Source organism: Schistocerca serialis, chromosome 8 (genome assembly GCF_023864345.2).
Source record: "Schistocerca serialis cubense isolate TAMUIC-IGC-003099 chromosome 8, iqSchSeri2.2, whole genome shotgun sequence".
In the NCBI taxonomy this organism is placed as follows: Eukaryota; Metazoa; Arthropoda; class Insecta; order Orthoptera; family Acrididae; genus Schistocerca; species Schistocerca serialis.
In genome coordinates this window covers 611092524-611114833 of record NC_064645.1, presented here as the reverse complement: position 1 = coordinate 611114833, position 22310 = coordinate 611092524, and the positions used below count along the sequence as shown (strand labels likewise).

The following is a 22310-nucleotide window of genomic DNA, read 5'->3' as shown; positions in this document are numbered from 1 at the left end:
ACTGGCCATGGGCACTTGGTAAGGTTGGTCTCCTTATACCAGGAGCCGTTCGGTTAACAGCCATGTGTTAGAAAAGAAAATGAGAATGAAAGACAGCCTCAGGCCTCGCAACCTAATATCATCGGGGTCGAAGCAACAAGAGTTGACCAAGAGAGGCTGACAGGAAAGAAGAATAATACCTACATACATAAATTGAAGTCCCCAGCTTGCTTCTGTGTGTATGTTCAGGCCAATCTCAGGAACTACTGTAAAGATTTTGATATGATTCGTACTAATAAGTGGGTTGAACTGTGAGAAAGGTTTATAATTTACGAGCTAAAAAATGCTCCTGTCAGAAGGCAAAAAATGTGAATATGTTCCTCTTTAAAAGACTTTGACAGAAAAGTTAGGAACAATTTGCTTCAGTCCTTGTTCTGCCTCTCTCAACAAACATTTCGGCACGCAAACATATTCGTGTTCTTTTAACACATCATTTTAAATGCTGTTACCTACTCTGTCTTTGTAGTTAAGCCTTCATACTCTGCATCCCTCTTTCACTACCACAACCTGTATGTTCTCTCTCCCACATTTCCATTTTATCCCATTGATTTACAGTATATCCCACTGCTACTGCCTTCTATCTCGCTTACACTGTCTCCTTTTGACTTTATTTTCCACTGTCACTGTCTCCACCATACCTCGGAAACTCAAAAATTCTGGGGGTTTCTATTTATTTTTTCCACTATACCAATGTGTTCAAAATTTCGGCCAAAAGTGCATGTGCTCTGCACCTACATGTTTAAAGTTCACCAATCTGGGAGGGTCCAGACCCCCCAAGCCCATGCATGATCTACACTCATCTGTATTGTTCATTTCCTCTGTCTACTCTCTCATTTGCTCCAACTGCTTCTATTTTCATCCATCTCTCTTTCTTTATTGCTGGCACTGTCTTTCACAGACCATTAATATCTCCTGTCTCTTTGACTGCAACTGCTATTGTCCTTGTCCATCTCTCTTTCTCTTTCACTGACACTTTCTCCAACCATCACTGTCTCCTCTCTCTCTTTCTCTCCCACTCCCACTGTCTCCTCTTTCTTCCACCATTACAGGCTCTCTGCCATTCTCTTTCAGCACTAAAATGTGTGAATGAGTTTACATGCTAAAATTTTTGGTGAGGAAGGCAGAATGAATATTGAGGCAACGGATCTCTGCTCTTTTGTCAGAGTCTTTAAAAGAGGAACATACTAGCCTTTTTTGTGCTCCAACAGGAGTACTTTTGCACTAGCTCCCTCTTTTCCCAGATACAGCAATGTGTACTGCTTATATAAAATGAATTCTATGGGCCAGTAAAGTTTTGACAGTCTATTTATACACTTTGATATGTTTATATACTTTGGCACATGTAAACAAAAATAATAACGAAATTTCCTGACAGATTAAAACTGTGTGCTGGACTGTGACTTGAACTCAGGACCTTTGCCTTTCGCAGGCAAGTGCTCTACCAACTGAGCTACTCAAGCACGACTCACGACCCGTCCTCACAGCTTCAATTCTGCCAGTACCTCGTCTCCTACCTTCCAAACTTCACAGAAGCTTGCAGAACTAGCGCTCCTGGAAGAAAGGATATTGCGGAGACATGGCTTAGCCACAGCCTAGGGGATGTTTCGAGAATGAGATTTTCACTGTGCAGCGGAGTGTGCGCTGATATGAAACCTCCTGATGGATTAAAACTGTGTGCTGGCCTGAGACTCGAACTCGGGACCTTTGCCTCTTGCGGACAAGTGCTCTACCAACTGAGCTACCCAAGCACAACTCACGACTCATCCTCACAGCTTCAATTCTGCCAGTACCTCGTCTCCTACCTTCTAAACTTCACAGAAGCTCTTCTGCAAACCATGCAGAACTAGCACTCCTGGAAGAAAGGATATTGTGGAGACATGCCTTAGCCACAGCCTGGAGGATGTCTCCAGAATGAGATTTTCACTCTGCAACGGAGTGTGCGTTGACAGTCTATTTATATACTTTGGCACATGTAAACAAAAATAATGATGCATAACGTAAGGTTCACACAAAGTTGTTTGCTTTGGATTTTTTCTTTACACTTTGCTCATTGATCACAGTTCATCAGAACACCCAGCTCATGATTTGTATCTAAAATGAGTAAAAGTATTATTAGAAGTATTTTACTGAGCTTGCAGCCTTTCCAGGTATATATAATTTTTGACAGTCATTTTAGGTTTTTTTTTAGGCATGGTAAGACCCCTTTTAGTCAATTTTTTGTCACTGCAGTTCCGTTTTGTGCATATTTGTATAGGTGTGAAGTTTAAAAAGACACTGACTGAAAAGAGTGGTATCAGCTGTCTCATTCTACCTTACTCATCACCTTTAAAATTTTTCTCAAAAATTTTTCCATGCAAAAATATTTGCACTTTTTATGTTGAAAGAGCAGTGGCAGTGGGAAAGAGACAGAGAATAAATAGTGGAAGATAGCAGACAGTGGTTGTGTTATACAAAGAGCAAAGGAGACAATGCAGTGTGAGAGAAAGAGAGGGGCACAGTGACGGTGGTGCATAGTTGACAGTGACAGAATAGTGCTAAGGAAAGAGTGAAGAAGACACTGCCATTGGGAGAGGAATAAAGAGAAGAAGAAAGTGGAAGTGGATGAGAATCAGTGATCATGAGAGACATAGTTTATGACAGTGACAAGAGCAAGAGAGAGATTGTGACAGTGGGAAGAGACAGGAGCAGTGGGAACAAATGAATGAGATGATAACAGCAAGAGGGAGACAGTGATAGTGAGAGGAAACAATAGTACAGGAGAGAATGAAGGACACTATGGCTGTTAGACAGGAGGCAGCATCAGTTAGAGAGACACAAAGGGATAAAGGCAATGAGTTGGGCTGAAGGAATGAGTGAGAACGGGCAAGTGGAAATGGATGGTTGAGAGTGACTTAACAGTGATGGACTAGTGAGTGTGTGTGAGTTACAGTTAGGGGAGTCTGTGGGAATGACAGGTGAATTGTATGTTAAAAAGAATGTGAATGTGTTTGCATGACTAAATTTTTGGGAACATTTTTAAAGGTGTTGAGGCAGGTAGAATGAAACAGCTGAACCCCACTTTTCAATGAGAATCTCATAAACAGGAGCATATTCACCTTTTCTGTGCTCTGATAGTAGTATTTATCTCCTGGTGATAACATGGTTGGATTTGTATAATTTTCTTATAATGGCTGGCTTGACCATAATATAAACAGTCAAGCCCATTTTTAGTTTGCCATGCACAATGAATTAAAGAGTGGACTGCATGTGTGAGTAGTTAGTCAGTCCCTTTTGTAGTCTGTTCTGTATTGAACAGAACTTACTATTTGTATTACTCTCCATAGACTTTTCATACTAGAGTTTTAGAACTATTCATTAGGGCCTATGGGGATGAAGCTGGTGGTGTCCATTCTGTAGTATTCATTGACACCTCTATACTCTGGCCCACCAGTGAGGACGGGTTGTGAGTCGTGCTTGTGTAGCTCAGTTGGTAGAGCACTTGACCGCGACAGGCAAAGGTCCCGAGTTTGAGTATCGGTCTGGCACGCAGTTTAAACTGCCAGGAAGTTTCATATCAGTGCACTCTCCACTGCAGAGTGAAAATCTCATTCTGGAAACATCCCCCAGGCTGTGGCTAAGCCATGTCTCCGCAATATCCTTTCTTCCAGGAGTGTTAGTTCTGCATGGTTTGCAGAAGAGCTTCTGTGAAGTTTGGAAGGTAGGAGATGAGGTACTGGCAGAATTGAAGCTGTGAGGATGGGTCATGAGTCGTGCTTTGTTAGCGCAGTTGGTAGTGCCCTTGCCCGCATAAGGCAAAGGTCCCGCGTTTGAGTCTCGGTCCAGCACACAGTTTTAATCTGCCAGGAAGTTTCATATCAGGCACACTCTGCTGCAGAGTGAAAATCTCATTCTTCTTCAGCATTATTGAACAGAAGGTGAACACTTTCTGAAAAGGACAGTTGCGCTTGATGAAACCTGGATATGAGATTTTGAGACAAACTGAAGTCTCAGTCATCACAGTGAAAAAGTTGTGACTCTCCACGCCCAAAAAAATTTTGCCATCTTTAGTTAAGGGTGAAACTCTTGATGATCTTTGTGTATGGCACCAGGGGGCATCTGTAAGAAGCACATACTAGAAGCCGTTCTGCAATATGTTTTGCTCCCGAAAATTTGTCGAAGAAGGCCTGACGTACTTTCAGCATGTGATCTCATTTTCCACGATAACTGATAACCACATATTGCCCTACCAGTGAGAGAAACACTCGACAAACATGGATGAGAAAAATACTTCCCCATCCTCCATACAGTCCTGGCATGAGTCCACCAGACTTTGGTTTATCTCTCAAATTGAAGAAACTACTAAGTGGAAAATGTTTTGATACAATTGATGAAGCTTCCAGTGAGCTGACCCAAGTAATCAGGCAGCTTAACAATGTAGATGCCATATCTTGAATACAAAAGTTGCCAATACATTGGGAAGCTGTCATAACCAAGAATGAAGATTAAAATAATCCTCATATAATGGGAATTTATTTAAAACTTCTAGTTTCTGTATGACCTTAGTCACCGCTCAAGTCAGACATTAATTTTAATCATACAAATATAATAAAAGTTTATTGTTATTTGAAAGAAGTGGATATTATTCAACTCAAACAATAATAGAAGATAATTAGTTTGTTATGATTAAAGGAGAAAAAAATGCATAATTGGTTCCACCTGTCACTACTCACTTACAGCAGCTGATACAAAGTACATACACAGCTCGTATCTTCCCGCCCCCCGCCCCCTTTATCCCCCCCCCCCCCCCAATAGAAAATTGCTATAAATAATTCATTATTTGCTTGATGATGTGTGCCAGCAAAATGAACTTGCTTTTGTTCTACTGATTTGAGCATTTTTTTATTACATAACACTTTCATACCATGTTTCATTTATCAGTACTCTTATATAAATGTGTTTATGTTTTCATTTCAATCAGTGAGTTTTGTTCAGGTTTCATAATGTTGTGTCCATAAATATGTATCTGTACTCCTTTAAAAAGGTTTGACCAGTTCTGTGATTATGTTTCTTTTTTAGCTGTTTACACTTAGCCCATCAGTTTATGAAAGAACAATGCTTCTGTGGCTGATGTATAAATTTATTTTCTTATAGGACATGCAGCTAATGGCAGCAATGGGTCCTCCTGGCGGTGGTCGCAATACTATTTCTAACCGCTTGATGAGTCGGTTTAATCTTATAAATATGACTTTCCCGAGCACACCTCAAATCATTCGAATTTATGGCTCCATGCTGACCCAGCAGTTATCTGATTTTGATGAAGAGCCAAAATACATTGGTGAGATGACTTCTTCATTACTCTCTTTAGGGAGTGTTTTATTTATGACAGTTCCAATGAGATATTTATGAAATGAATAATGTTTATATTTTTTTTAATAAAAATATGTTACTGCATGTGAGAAAGAACATTTTCAGAGTGGGAAATTGGGTAAACAGTATGCAAAGCATGCATCCTTATGTTTTCGTTGGGCAGTGATATATCCATTAAATTTCTTCTTCTAATTGTTCAGCCATTTACGTGTCACCTGTCTTCAGTGTGAGCCAACATACTGAGGATACATCACTCACACTGCTCTTTTAAACCAACGCATCGTGACAGAGGCACACAATTTTCATGGCCATTGATTGGTGGCAAAGAAGTATGCATAAATTGAATCTGTGGTAGTGTGGTCAATCTATGCTAGGATATTGATGTATCATTATGAACTTCACTTTACCGATGTCTTAGCATGTTTCTTAAGAGAGGTGCAGTATTCCTTGATTTATCAGAGCCAAAAATAGTATCTCTATTAATTAAATTCTTTTCCAGACAAATTTCAGCTGCATCTTTGACTACTGAGTCCCAGAAAGATGATGTTGACACCAGAATTTTGACATTATCATACAGCATAGAGTGACTGGTGATAATGTAGTGCTCTGGCACAACCGTTTTGTTGAGCTGTAAGAACCTTGTGTATCTACTGTGTTCAGTGCATCTTTTGTGTACTGTATGAGTACCAACTATTATAGTTCAAATTTCAAAACTTTCTGATCCCACTTGAGTTTGGTGTTCATATGATTACCATCATTATCGTCACTGTACAATTACAGTTTCATGGATACTGTTAATCAGTCTCTTCCATTTCCTTCTGTTCATATAAACCTGTCACTGAGAGATCATCCATGTCCTTCCTCTGGTAGTGACATAATCATGATCAGGTCCATTGAACAGGTTCTGTGTGTTCTTAAAAGACATTGTCCTTCACCTCTCTTTCAAAATTTATTTGGGCTCTTCTTGTATGCTCCAACCTCATTACATGCTCATACCACTATTCTTCACCTCCTCATTCCTAAACTTATCCATCTTGATATTCTGGATGATTGATCTAATGAATTTCATTTTTTATGTCTGGAGAGATGAAAACACTCTCTTTTTGAAGGTGCGTGCTTCTGTACCATATGTCAGTATTGGTATGGAACAGATGTTGATCATCACTGATTTTGCTCTTTTCTGGATTTAGGTCATCCCATAATAGGGTTCTACCATGTTGGTAGAATTTGGAACCCCTTTGCTGTAAAACTGACATATGCACTCTTATGTGATATGCCCTAAGTTGTAAAGCAGTGTTTAAAAGATGTTGTAAAAACTTATGGAACAATGTATGGGGACTGTTGCAGAAGGAAATCTTCATATTCATTTATAACAGTTCCATTTGTGTTGAACTACAGTTGCAGTATTACTGAAAGCTGCATCATCTACGAATACTGATCCACATGCACTACCACAGTCATAATGTAAGTATGTTTCAGTTACTGAAAGTTAAAACCACAAGAAGTCAAGAAACTCAAATCAGAAATTAAATTCAGGGAACACTACAATATACTGTGTAAAACTATGTGTACTGTAAAAGAACAAATTTAAAAAAAAATGTGGCAACAATCATGATAAAATGCATAGTTTACTCAGAGATAGCACGTATTGGAAGAACAGTAAAGACACCACCAACCAGCTGGTAAGGAACTCTGCTGCCCTTCTGACTGCCTCCCACTTTCTGCAGTTCCACCAAGGGTTTATGGAATCCCAAAAATCCAGAAGTGTTATGAGAATGTAGGATATATTGCAGGGAGAGTTCCCACCTATGAAGTTCAGAAAGGAAGGATCCTAATGGTGCAGGGAATGAAGCAATCATTGGAGTGAAACACTTCGTGTTGGGCAGCATGTTCAGCAAGTGGTTGATCCTCAGTTTGTCAGTGGTCATTCATCCAGACAGACAGGTTGTTAGTAGACACATTTGAAGCTTAGTTTGTATATCACTTGACTGCTTTCACAAGTAGCCCTGCCTTTGATGGAATAGGAGATACCTGTGACCAGACTGGAGTAGGTGGTGGTGGGAGGATACATGGGCACAGGTCTTACACATGGGACTATTCTAGGGATATGAGCCATGAGGCAAGGGGTTGGGGGTGGGGGTGGAGAAAGAAGGACAAGGATTTGCATAGGTTTGGTGGGCAGCGGAATACGATTGTGGGAGGGGTGGTAAGGATAGTGGGTATTCCTCATTTCAGGGCACAAAGGGAGTTAGTCAAAACCCTGACAGACAACGCTTTTCAATTTCTCCAGTCCTGGGGACTACTGAGTTGTGGGAGTAGTGCACCTTCATGGCCAGACGGTGTGTGTGTGTGTGTCTGTGTGTGTGTGTGTGTGTGTGTGTGTGGGTGGGTGGGTGGGTGGGTGGGTGGGAGGTGGTTGGTGACTGGAGAGACAAGGTGTAGGAGATCTGTTTCTGTAAAAGGTTGGGTGGGTAATTTCTGTTTGTTGAGGCCTCAGTGAGACCCTTGCTATATTTGGAGAGGGACTGCTTGTGACTGGACATGAGATTGCCATTGGTGGCTTGGCTGTATGGAGGGGACTTCATGATATGGAATGTATGGCAGCTGTTGATGTGGAGGTAGTGGTGGTGGTTGATAGATGTGATATGGATGGAGTTACTGATGCAGCCATCCTTGAAGTGGAGATCGTCACTGAGGAAGGTGGCTTGTTGTGCTGAGGAGGACGAGGTGAAACTAATGGTGGAGAGGCTGTTGAAGTTCTGAAGGAATGTGGATAGAGTGTCTTTACCCATGGTCCATATTTCGAAAATGTCATCAGTGAATCTGAACCTGGCAAGGGGTTTCTGACTGAAGTTGTTCAGGAAGGATTCCTCTGGCAAGGGGTTTCTGATTGAAGTTGTTCAGGAAGGATTCCTCTAGATGGCTTCCTTTACTGGGATACAGATTAGCTGGCTGTTTTTCAAGGAGTTCTTACAGACTGGGGGAGTGGCCATGTACGTAAAAAAACAGTATTTCATTTGAGTTCATAGATGTATCATGGCACTGCACTGAACAGATATTTGAATGTTGTGCAGGAGCAATTGACTTAAGTGAAACTAAACTTCTAATTGTTGTTGTTTATAGGTCCCCTAAATCTGACTTCAGAGCATTTCTGCTCAAGCTGGAGAGTGCTCTTGGTTCACGTCATAGGAAGTACCAGAAATTAGTTATATGTGGTGACTTCAATATTAATTTTGTGTATGATTGTGCAAGGAAAAGGATGTTGATAGATCTCCTAAACTCATATGATCTGATGCAGATTGTGGTTTTTTCAACTAGGGTGCAGGGGAACAGTAGCACACCCATAGACAATATTTTTATTCATTCATCGTTACTAGATACGCATTCTGTTAGTAAAACTGTGAATGGCCTTTCAGACCATGAAGCACAAATTTTAACACTAAAAGACTTTTGTACTCAAACAAATGTCCCATATAATTACAAACTATGTAGGAAAGCTAATCCAGAGGCCATAAAGAGTTTTTTAAACCTCATTAACAAACAAGAGTGGCAGGATGTTTATAGTGCTCATAACATGGATGATAAATATAATGCTTTCCTTAACACATTTCTCATGTTCCTTGAGAGTTGCTTTCCATTAGAACATTCTTAACAGGGTATTAGCAGTAAAAGGCAGCCTGGGTGGCTGACTACTGGGATAAGAATATTATCTAGAACAAAGTGGGAATTATATCAAAATGTTAGAAGTAGTCACAATCAAGCTACAGTAGCCCATTACAAACAGTATTGTAAATTGCTTAAAAATTTTATTAGGAAGTCACAGAATATATGGTGTGCAAATAGAATACCTAATTCACAGGATAAAACTGAAACCATATGGTCAGTTGTGAAGGAAGTGTCTGGTCAGCAGCACAAGGTCGACGATATAAAGTCAGTTCTTAGACAAAATATTTCTGTTACTGATAAGTCAGAAATATTTAACAGTAATTTTTTTAGCATTGCTGGCAAATTAAATAAAAACTTAGTTTCTATAGGGAATCACACAACTCTCTTGGAAAATGCCTTTCTGAGACTGATGTCTGAAATACTCCTCTGTGATACTGACAAGGGGGAGATTGAGTCAATAATTATATCACTGAAGACTAATGACTCTCATGGATATGATGGCGTTCCTAGCAGAGTATTAAAGTACTGTGCTGCACGTTAATTCTGTGCTTATCCATATTAATTTTTCCTTTAAGAGCAGTCAGTTTTCTGAACAATTAATGTACTTAATAGTGAAGCCTCTATATAAAAAGGAAGAAAGGGATAATGTAAACAATTTTAGACCTATTTCTATGCCATCAGTGTTCCCTAAAGTTATTGAAAAGGCTGTGTATGTAAGGATAATTGATCATTTATATCACATAATTTGCTATCAAAAGTACAGTTCGGCTTTAGAAGTCATTTAACAACTGAAAATGCTATATGCTCTTTTTCTCTGTAAGGTACTGGATAGATTAAACAAAAGGTTTTGAACACTAGACATGTTTTTTAATTTAACCAAGGTGTTTGATTGTGTTGGTCACAAAATATTGGTCCAGAAGTTGGACCGTTACAGAATATGGGGAGTAGCTCACAGTTGGTTCACCTCTTATTTTAACAACAGATAACAAAAGGCAATTGTTCACAGTGTTGAGAATGGCTGTGATGTGATGTCTGTGTGGGGTACGGTCAAATGGGAAGGGGGGGAGGGGGGGGTGCCCCAAGGATCGGTGCTGGGGCCACTCCTGTTCCTTATTTATATAAATGATATGCCCTCTAGTATTATGGGTAATTTTAAAACATATCTGTCTGATGATGACATTACCTTGTTAGTAAAGGATGTTGTGTGCAACATTGGTTTTGTTTCAAATAGTGCAGTTCGTGACATAAGTTCATATCTTGTAGAAAATAAACTAATGCTAAGTCACAGGGAGACTCAGTTATTACAGTTTAAATCAAACAGTGGGAAATCCAGGATGGACTGTAACAATATTAAGAGAAGGAAAGTTGCTACTCACCATATAGTGAAGATGCTGAGTCGCAGATACGCACAACAAAAAGACTCTCACAATTATAGCTTTCGGCCATTAACGGCTTCATCATCAACAGACACACATATGCACACGCACACACACATGCACACACACACGCACACACACACACACACACACACACACACACACACACACACACACAGACATGACTGCAGTCTCAGGCAACTAAAACCACCAAGCTTATAACAAACAGTTCAACAAAACCCAATGTTTTAATTTCACAGAATGGGCATATGATTAGTGAAACAGAACAGTTCAAATTTCTAGGTGTTCAGATAGATAGTAAACCGTTGTGGAAAGTCCATCTTGTTCAAAGACTCACAGCTGCCATTTTTACTACTTGAGCAGTACCTGAAGTAAGTGATCGTTCAACGTGAAACTTAGTCTAGTTTTCTTATTTTCATTCACGTATGTCATATAGTATTACATTTTGGGGTAACTCTTCCCATTCTAAACGGATATTTTTGCTCAGAAACGGGCAGTTCGGGCAATAAGTGGTGTATGTTCAGGAACCTCTTGTCGACCCCTGTTTACTAGTCTGGGTATTTTGACATTTCCCTCTCAATATATATATTCTTTACTGTCATTTCTTGTTAACAATAGCAGCTTATTCCCAAGAACTAACAGCTTTCACTCAGTTAATACTCGGCAGAAATCCAATCTGCATTCGGATCGCATTTCCTTAACTCTACTGAACAGTTTCTTTGTGGGTTACTCCATCTATTCTGTTGAGTAGTTTCTTGAAAAATTAAGCTGCTTCCTATATTGTTGATTGCATTTACTGAAACCTATGGCTTGATTTTTCATAAACATTTTATTTTATCTGTTATTACTTTTATGTTGTAATTTCATCTACTGACACATTCCATGACGTTTGGGATTTGCTCCTCAATTTGGTCCTACGGAACTAGACGTGTAAATAAAATAGTAAAATAGGCTGGCATAGGATGGTGCCATGCAGGTGCCCCTTGCTGTACCACAGATCTGTTTGTAGATGTTGTCTTCAAATGAGATGTAATTGTAGGTGGGAATATAGTTGGTCATGGTGGCCAGTGAGAAGGTTGTATGTTGTTCAGTAGTGGCAAGGCCATGGGCAGTAGGGATGTTAGTGTAGAGGGAGTTGGCATCAGTAGTGATGTATCTTAGTGGGGGCACAGTAACCAACCAGATGGAGCATCCTGGCTGGTTGGGTTTATGGAGCAGGAGGTAGGAGTACAGGGAGTTGTAGAATTGAGGAGAGAGATACAATTGGGGGAGAGGTTCTGGGATGGGCCTAAAGATCTGAGAAGGGATTGGAGATCCTGTTGGATTTCTGGAATGGGTTCACTGTGGTAACATTTGTTGGCAGATGAATTTGACCAGTGGTGGAGTCCCCACATCAGGTAATCCATTTGGTTCACAACCTTAGTGGTGGAGCCTTTTTCAGCAGGCAGAATTGCGTATAAGGTCAGGATTAGTTTTTGGTGATGGATTGCAGTTCTTTCTGTGGACGTAAGATTGGTTTCTGTGGTGAGGGATTTGGAGAGTGATGGTGAGGCAAAGTTTGAGGTTGTGAAATTCTGGAATGTTAACAGAGTGTGATTAGAGAGTGGTGGGGGTGGATCACAGTTGGACGGAGGACTGAATTGAGTCAGGCAGTATTCAGCATTGATTTTGGGTAGAGTGTGATTTGTTGGGCTGGTGGCAGAGAAGTGTGTCCACTATTTGGACTGTGAGAAGAAGAAGGAGAAAAGGCCTTTAACAAGTCCAGCATGATTGAATTTGGAAGTGCTTCACGTTATAGGTTGTGAGTACAGAATGGCGTATGCAAAGTATCAGAAGTCAATATTTCAAGAAGTTTGACATTTAGTGAGAATGTCAATCACAGGAAATGAATAAGGGATGAGTGGCCATCCAAATAAAAGTGAGACAAAGGCAGGAAGATCATTGGCTGAAGTGAACAGTGAATGACCATTCCTCAGAAGTTGTTCCTCAATCTTTCCATTCAGTTTAGTGAATTGTTCCTTCCAATCCATTCCTTCATGAACAGTCCACCTGTAATCTATTCCAATACAGCAAGAAGACTAAAATATTAAGCAAACACAATTGATTTATTGCTAGAGATTTGGTGGCCAGGTTTGAATACACACTGCATCTTTATAATATATGGTGAAAGTTCTTGATGGGATCAAGTGCATACTACTCACAGGAATTAATAGTGTGAATGAGTGTGGAACTGTGGCTTTATAATGCCTTTGAACCCTATACCAGTTTCTTCTTCAAAACCATCTGGCAGTTTTTCTGTTCATGGGTAGCTGTGGTTCAGTCTTCTTGATGATTTATGCTCCTGTGGTATTTCCATCTGAGGGGCCTTATACAAGTCAGAATTTTAACTACTTCAGCCTGACCATTTACATTGTCCAAGACAGATTGTTTAACTGTTCTAAAAACTGTTTTCTTATATACACCATACTTGGAGGTGGTATTTGTGGATTATTCCACCAAAATGTAAGGCTTATTATGTCTGACCCACTTTTCCTGTGAGTATCATAATAACCATTATCTTGAACAAATCAATGGTGTTAAATTACATAATCCACTTTCTACCACGATGGTAAATTTGTTTTGGGAGAATTTAGATGAGAAAACTTTTTTTAAGCTGTTAGTATTCTGGAGGTATTTTGATGAGACATTCATAGTGAGGCCCAAAGGAGTGTATAAAATTTATTGCTTTTGTGGAACATCTCAGTTCTATTCGTGGGAATATTAAGTTTTCTACGGAATGACTACTACCAGGGATTTGTCCCTAGTGGGAGGACTGGACCGGAGTGCACTCAGCCTCATGATGTCAAATGAGGAGCTACCTGATTGAGAGGTAGCGGCTCTGAGGTCAGACTATTGACAGTGGCCAGGAGTGCACTATGCTGACCCCATGCTCCTCCATAGCACATCTGATGATGAATGATTGAGAGTGACACAGTGATTGGTCAACTGTCGTGGTCATCTGGGCTTGATCATGAGGTTTCCTTTTTGCATGGAATGTGAGAAGAATGGATATCTACCAGTTTCTGGTATGTTGGTTTGAGTTGGAAAGAGATTGAATCCCTAACCATTCTGTTTACAGTAAGTCCACTGATACAGAACTGTACTTGCAGTTGTCCTATGGTCACCATCCCTTACAGGCATCTAATACATTCTGGCGGAAAGTGTTAGATAGTCACGCAAGAGGGCAATGGTTGTACCGTCCACCAATGATATGCCTAGCAGCATTCATTGAACTTTTGTTCCATAACCCATTTGTTGTCTGACTGTGGCAACTTTTAGGATGATATGGTAATGGTAAAACTAGTGCTTGTCTTAAGATAATTGGGCAACCAGCTTCTGCTGCTGAGGAAATCTTTTATAGCACTACATTTGTTCACTGGACATTCCATAGAGTACAACAAAATTTAGATGCTGGTATTAGATACCTTCCTCTGCTAGTTAATAGAGAGATATGGTTATCCAAACATCTCTCTGTTTTTCAAATCGATCAAATAGCAATTTTCTTCCATAAATGTGGTATTTAAATTGTATATAAATCAGAATTAAGTAATTTTCTGATATACTGTCTTATAACTTTTTACAGTGTAATTGAAACTGAATATTGTACTTCTCATTGAACAGAGAAATTCATCTGCTCATCAAGATGGCAGGAAAACGAATTCATTAATGCTGTCTAGGAGCTATTTCCAAACTTGTAGCACAGAATTAGCATGCTCACTGGCATCACAAAATGGTGCATGAAATTTCTGCAAACTGAACATAAAAATTTCAGTGTCTGTTAGATAGGGGGAATACGCAGGCAGGTGATGTCACAGAGCCTCAGAATATCAGCAGAAATCGATCAGATGTCATACTTGTGACTGTTCTTTCATTGTGTTCATGCAGACTCACTTATAAAATTTCTTGGATTGAAATTACGAAAAATTAATGCAAAATAAATAATAATTCATTAGCATGCTAAAGAAAAGTTCTGTCTAACTTTAATTTTTTCCCATTTTTAAGGTAATTGCACTGTCATCCATACATGCTTTTTTAATTTACATCTACACTATTGTAGTATGTAAGCTCAAAATGCAAACAAAAGGAATATTTCTCTGATGAGGAAGTGGCGAGCTCATTCAGCTACTAATAAGTCTTTTGCTTTCTTTTTGGAAAATTTGTTCTTTCCTTGGTACAAGAGGCTTCAGGTCATATTAATGTTGTCAACATTCTTTGCCTTCCAGTTGCCTGTTAGAAAATGTCACAAAAACCATGGATATGGCAGCATTCTCACAATACATTATGCAAACTCAAATAGTCATATGTTGTCTTTCGCATCCTCAAGGCACTATATACATTCACAGATCAATTCTGAATAATGATATTAGCGCAGAAAGTAGCATAGCTTCTCGGAATATAGCTTGTGTAGGATTATCATGAGGCTGATGATAAGGTGACACTTACCAGCTGCATAAGAAGGGAAACACACTCTTCAAAAAATATGCATTATACTCATAATGTGAGCCTGAATTTACTAATTTGGACAACATAGATGGTACTGTTTAACTTTTTACACTGTGGCACAATTAGAACACCACATCATTAATCATTGAAACAAACCAAATGCGAATCATGGTCCTTGCATTTTTGTATCTCACAGCTATTTTTATAAGCTTCTCTAATCATGAGGAACTACCTTTTCTTTGCGTATAAGGTGTTCTGGGACATTTTATGTATGTTAAAGGGAGTTGGAATGCCCTATCTTGAGAGTATTAAATTTTGTAATTTGGCTCCCCTGTATTTCAGAAACCATTGAAGCAATTGACATAAAATCTTTACAGGACATTACATGTAGTATTTTGAGTCCACTGAAATACAATCATTGCATTTCAGTCACTGCTTTCGGAAATAAAATTTTTTAATTACACTGTTAAAATTATGTGTAATTTTTTGTACTTTGTCCTAAATAATTATAATTATACTTAATATTATGTTTTTCTTTTAGTTCAGTATACTCAGGATATGTATGTTGCCACTCCGTGAAAAATTGACTACTCTACTCCTAGCAGTTTCAGAGATTTTTGGAAAAATGCAAAAGAAATTATAAATTTTCAGGGTCACTTCTAAAGTTTTGAACAACTGAAACTTCTTAATATGTGCTTTGTTTTTTTTATTTTTCTCATGCAGAAGCACACTGCACCATACTATGTATCATCCTCCTGATCTTTTCCAAGATTCTTATTCTTTTCTTCTTCCTGTGCTCCTTAGTGGCCAATTGTGTTGCATATGTCAACATTGTCCATCAGTTCAAGTTTGCTTCAGGATTAATTCCCATTTGCTGTAGAATTTTCATCCTACCAATGTTGACATAATTAAAAGCATAACAGCATCACTGAGCCCCCCAATTTAGTGTCTTCATTCCATCAAAAACACGTTTTGGTAAGCAAGTCTATATGAGATTGTTGAAAGACTCATTTGGATTTTGAGTTTGACCATGCAGACACTTCTTCAGTAATTCAGAATTTGCCAGGTGTCTGTAAACAGGTTTTATATCATGACTGCTGCTGGGATGGAATGTTTATGTCTGTATGAGCTGTTTGAATACTGGACATTACGATAATTGCACCAGGAATATGGTCCAGGAGGGCAAAGTTGGTGTATTGGTTTTTCATCTGTGGACAGTCTGTGGAAGAAGGTGGCCCATACTGCCTGCTTCATTTTCAATGAATCATGAGTATTACTTCTAATGGCCATCCCACAATGTTGCTGTAGTTCATCAATAATTTTGTATCTCAGCCTGCCTCTTATGGTTTTACCATCAGAAAGTTTCTTGTCTCTCACACTTTGTTTCAACTTCCTTAACCTGGTGCCCATTCTCTTTTTGACATTACTGACACATTCCAGTTTTGTGATAATTTTATCACCAAAAGGCTGAGCAGGGGCTCATAGATGGGGATTCATAGCTGGACTAAAAAATTCAATAGCTGCAGAGGCATCCATACTACCACTTGTTCCTTCATAATTTCGGTCACAGACGTGTTCTTCTTCATTTCCTGATTTATATTTGTAACAATGTTTTGTTACAATCTGGGAGTGCATACTTTTCCAGTATCCACACTTGAAACCATAGCAATAGAATTCTCAGACAGTGCCATCAGAAGTTGCTGGTTTGTCAGTCATACCATCATTTATTTCATCAGCTTTGTTTGCAACTTCATTGACTCACATGCAACAGATTCCACAGCAGCTCCAATAAAATCTGTATACTTGTCGATTTTACAAGGTGGGCATGGCATATTCATTGCAGCACACATCGATTCTGGTGCAGTCTGTCCTTTGCCAATAGCTCTCAGTTCATAAAACCATCTGACATTGACTTCAAAAAAATTATCTTATCACTCTTCAGAATTCCAAAATGAATGAGTGTATTTACAAATAGCACAATCAGTGATAAGTTTCCTGGCTAGTCCGTTTGATACCTCACTGTCTCCGTGTAAACTAACTGGTCATCCACATACTTTACAACTGACACATTCACCAAACACATTTGTTTGGATGTTTAAATCTATCAGTATATAACCTAATCTACTTTTTACATAACTTTATATTTCAGAAAACTGAGTTTCACAATATTTTACTCTAATCTTCGAAGCACTAATGGGTGTTACTGACAAGTTGGGCTGTGTTTTGTTGTCTTCAATTTACATGCCACATTTTGTACACGATGTATCCCTTTCTTTGAAAATCTGTTACCATGAAACCCACATTTCTTAAACACTTTGATTTGCTGAATACTTTACTTTTCGAGAGATGTGCATGTTTATTTATCACTTTCCTGCAAAAAAAAAAAAAAACATTAGCACTTCCACATATAATGTGTGTTTATACTATGAAATGATATGATACTTTTTTCGACAGTGCTACCAATACAAACAACATAATTTCACCTTCATAGCACTGCAATCTACAGCCTCCCATATAAAAGTTACAAATTGTATTAATGTCTTTAAGTAAGTCTGCTACTAATCAGTAACTATGGCAAGATTATATATCCATCTCATGAACAGAAGAAGTACAAAATTCCATTGAAATGTACTTTATTTCTTAGACACTGGTGTCATAAATATAAATAGTGGCTCTGTCTAGGCAGCTTTAGTCTGCTATGACAGTATAAAACTAAGAAATAGCTAAATTTTCCATTTGCACTGTTTGCTTTATAAATTTCTCCTCAATGTTCTTCCCAAAATTTCTCTCTACACATTGCAATCAAGCCATTGTTTATGACTCTGCAATACAAATTTTTCTTCTATTACCTGTACCTTACTGGTCTGTATATTTTATTGTTAACATTTGCCTTGCATGGTCAAATAAATTATTGTTTTTATAGCCATGTCACTACCACATTGTTGGACCTAAAAACAGATTGTCAGTTGGTGTTGCACTATGTTGTTCAATCCTCATTGATAAATTATTGCTGGAAAAATACAAAGCTGGGTGTGATCAACTCTAGGTGCCCTTGATCAGTACTATCTGACAGAAAATCAATAGTAAAATCTTCACAAATGACGATTCTCCAGTTAACTGTGGATAACCTATTAAAACTGTTTCTAGAGCTGCTTTCATTATACTTAAAATACTTTTTGCTGGTGGCCTGTAAACTGTCAGTGTTACAAGTTTTATGTTTCCTGATCCACAATTGTGCCACAGTATTCAAAGATCTGGTCAACACAGCATTTATTCATGTGAAAGGTGTACAGTATTATAATATTAGCTAGTACCTACCACAAGAAATCTGAGGACTTTCAGTGATTTCCATGTAATGTTCTTATATACACAATACACCTGCTGACACAGTGTGTGTCCTTTCATTTTTCTGTATGGGCATGAGAAGTTCATCCTGTTTGTCAAGGACACTCCTGATGTTTTGATAAATTTTCACTCTAGCACCAGTTTAGATAGTATAGCACTTGACACAGTTATTGAGGATTTCCAGCTTCGTTCTGTTTTTGTTCGTACTCAGCACTTGTAACATTGTATATCTGTTGTGTATGTTTTGTCTGTGGCTGGCATTGGCACTGGGTAAATGATTTTCTTTATGTATATTTCACCCTTAGCTCATGCAAATGGTGTGTCATTACTACTTTCTACTTTTTAGCATGCCATCTTCAAATGATGTGTTTAAAATGATACGAAAAGACAAATGTTAAACTCTTAAGAAACTAAATTATAAAGTGAAACTGACTTTTATACATATCCACACATTCTACAAGTGTCTGTAGTTTTTTATAGAAGTCAGTTTGATTCTGTAGCAACTAAAAACACTTGAAGTATTTTTTAATAACCTTACTGAATGATTTGTTTGGATCAGCTATAGGAAGGTGTAAAGTAGTGACTGTACAGAATACAAAATGCTGTGTTCTCTCAATCTATGTTAATTTTATTCCACTCTTTTAGTGTGTTCCTCTGTTTTACCTTATAGCACTAAGATTCTTTCGATGCTAGTTACATGCCATTATTACCATAACATTATATTTTTTCAAATGGAATTTAAAATTCTATAGAATCAGGCATATTTAAAAGGTCATGAAAGAACCAAGAGGAATGTTCTTCTTATTTATATAGATTATAACATCATTTATGAGTTCAAGTAAGGCATTTTGTAAACCAAATCCTGTAAAAATGCCAGAGTAAGGCACAGTTAAGAAAGTGTGCTCCTTTTACATTGTAGGTCACATCCTCTAAGGTTATGAAAAGTTGGAAAGAGTAAAAGGTATCCATAATTATAAATTATTTGTTAATACATTTTCATACCCAAATTAATTTTTGTTTTCATATTCTAAATATTTTTTGTGGTAGAGAATTCAAAAGTAATATCGCCTGGTAGTGTATGCAATGTCTGCTGCAACTCATTTAGTATACCTTTAGGCATCCAAACTTGAGCCATAAATCTTTTTCATGTTTACTCAACTTTTTCTAGTTTACTCAACATACTGGCTTTCTAACTTTTATTTAAACTTTTGAAACCTGATGACTATTGGTGTGCTGCCTGTGTACAGCCGTTGGCCTGTCTCAGTATTACTTCAAAATTTAAGGACTCTTTGTTATCAATATGCCTAATAACATTTGGCTGTGATTAGGTTCCTCAGACATGTTTTCTAAATAGTTTCTAGAGAAGGCATTTAGATTTGTTATCCATGAAATTTGTCTAACTGCCATTACAAATTTTCTGATTTGACTAAATTCTTTTGTAAGTTGTATAACAAGACTGTACTATGTAAGTACTAAAGTCTAAGACTTTCCTCTCTTGCATTTTATAAGAATAATCTTAATATTAATAAATGCATATATTGAAATTTCATTGCAGCTCATGAAATAACACTTGCAACAATTGACCTGTACAATGCAGTTTGTTCCAAAATGTTGCCAACACCAACAAAAATTCACTACCTTTTCAACTTGCGAGATATATCGAAGGTAAAGTGAAAATCTTGTATAGATTTTATTTAACAGTAATTTCACTAAAAAGCTACAATTTATTTTCTTCTTTGATTTTCAATCATTACTTTGCAGGTTTTTCAAGGTCTATTGAGAAGTCACCGTGAATACCATTATACAAAAAATAGGATGCTGAGACTATGGGTCCATGAATGTTACAGAGTATTTAATGACAGACTTGTTGATGAGAAGTAAGTGTAATTCATAAAATGATGTGGAATTAGATGTTACGGTATATGTTATTCCTTCATTATATTCTGTGGTTTGCTTATTCTTTTATTTTTATTTTGTGTGTGATTCTGGTAACCCAGCCAGCAGCTCTATCTCCATGGGGAGAGAGACAGGGATAATGGAATCTGCCTCATTTAAGAGCTGTAGGATAGATAGTGAGTTATCTGAGTAGTTGGCACTGGGGCCTGCCTTCATGAGCTGACCTGTCTTTCCAAGGTGTGTGTGAGTTTGGTGGTTACAATGTGATGTGGGGTGTGGTTTGATACTGTAGCCTCATCTTCTATGGCTTGTAATTGAAGTGCTGGCAGAGGTTGTATTGCCCTAAAGTGGAGATGGGTGCAATGGCTTGGAACACAGCCAGGCATGGGGCAATCATAAGGCTTCTCTGGATGGTATGGAATGCAGTTGCATCTGGTTGTCAGGGCCACAGCTGGTTTGATAGCAGACCAGCTGGTTCCGGCCAACTGTGACTTCAAATAACTGCATCCCCTATGACTCATGACAATGCAAGAGGCTCTTGGCACTGAGGACAAATGAACACGTCCCTTACCTGGGTGTCTGAATGATAATTCTGTGTTAACCACATGCTCTGGGCTCTGGCTCAACTGACTGATGATGGTCGTGGTGGGGGGAGGGGGGGGGGGGGGAGATGGACTGATAACTCACGAGGAAGCTCATAAAGGCTTCCATGTGAGACTGAATGTGCATCCTATTTGCCTTCTGATTTTCAAATGTCTTAGGGCAATCTGTCAGCTCCTGAATTTGATGCTGATTGGAGAGACTCATTGGTCAGGTGGGATATTCCATTTCTCTGGCAGAAATTTTTCATACAATTGTGTTCATTCCTCCCTCTGTTGTGAATGTGTTTACATGTTCTGTATGTGGTTAATCATTGAGGAAATTTGGCCACCAAATGGGGAATTGGAGAGATCATCCACCACCATCATTTATTTGTTTATTTCCCTTCAGCCTGTTACTTGTAGTCTAAAATTATTATCATCATATTTTCCCCTGACTGATTTTCGATGGATGTGTAACAAGAGCAGATGGCTATTTCAATTTCCTTATTAATGCCTGGCCAATATACATGTTGCCTTGCTAATGATTTCATTGTGATTGTGAAGCAACTGTACAGTTCTTGGTTATAGTGTGGGTGGAATGACAAATGACATTCTGCATCCTAGATGGCCAACACAACACACTATCCTTGGCATTGAAAAAGTAGTCAAGAGAGAAGTAGGTGTAATATAATGGGTCTGCTCATGTTGGTAACTGCTCTGGCCATCCATGATAAACTGATGACAGCTCTCTGCCAAGCAGTGTATCCCACTCCATGGACTGGGCTACTTGGCAGGCCATGTTGGATAAATCATCAATGCAAACAAGCACTCCTCACGCACACATGACCACCAATTCCAGCGCCTCGGGCTGGAAGTTCCCGGCCCGAGGTGTTGGGGATGGCAGTCATGCGCGTGAGGTGTGCTTGTTCATTTGTATGAATGGTGTGCTTTTCTCTTTTACCGATAAATGCAGTGGCCAAAAGCTTTAAGTAAGTGTCTTTTGATTGTGCCTGTCTGCAACTTAATGTGTCTTCTTTATGGTAAGTAGCAGTCTGTCTTTTCCTACATTGTTGATGTTCCAACCCGCAGTTTACGATGTTTGATCTTATTGTTACTATTTTTAGAGTTTGGTACCTCAGTCTGTAAAAACAGAACCCATATAAGATTACTTTGTTTTCTTTCTGTCCGCTTGTCTGATAAGTTCTATTTTTCTCAGGAATGGGTAGAGGTGCAAAATGTAAATTTTGTCAAATATTAAGATCTACAGTCCCTTGCCAGTGTAAAAAAGTTAAGCTTACGAGTCACTGCAATCAAAATATACAGATATCTGTGTCACATATTTTGATTCGCACAAACTCACTCATCAGAACCTGTATTTAACTATATATATATCCACAATTAAGTAGGTTTGGAACCCTCAGAAAGTGAATCCTACTCACACTCATCCAGTTTTTTACATTGATAACTGTAATATGTATTGTGAATAAAACATTAATTCATGAAATAAAGGGCATTTCAGTACCGTATGTTTGCTGTTGCATAAGTTAAAATAAAACAA

At 38.4% G+C, this 22310-nt stretch overlaps 1 protein-coding gene across 1 annotated transcript in view; it reads left to right on the top strand.

The window, feature by feature from the left end:
• The window catches only part of LOC126417162 (dynein axonemal heavy chain 2), a 959377-nt gene that overhangs the window by 561630 nt on the left and 375437 nt on the right, over positions 1–22310 (top strand). The window contains 3 exon segments of the mRNA XM_050085060.1: positions 5170–5353; positions 19831–19940; positions 20037–20152. Of these exon segments, the coding sequence (XP_049941017.1) occupies positions 5170–5353; positions 19831–19940; positions 20037–20152 (410 nt within the window).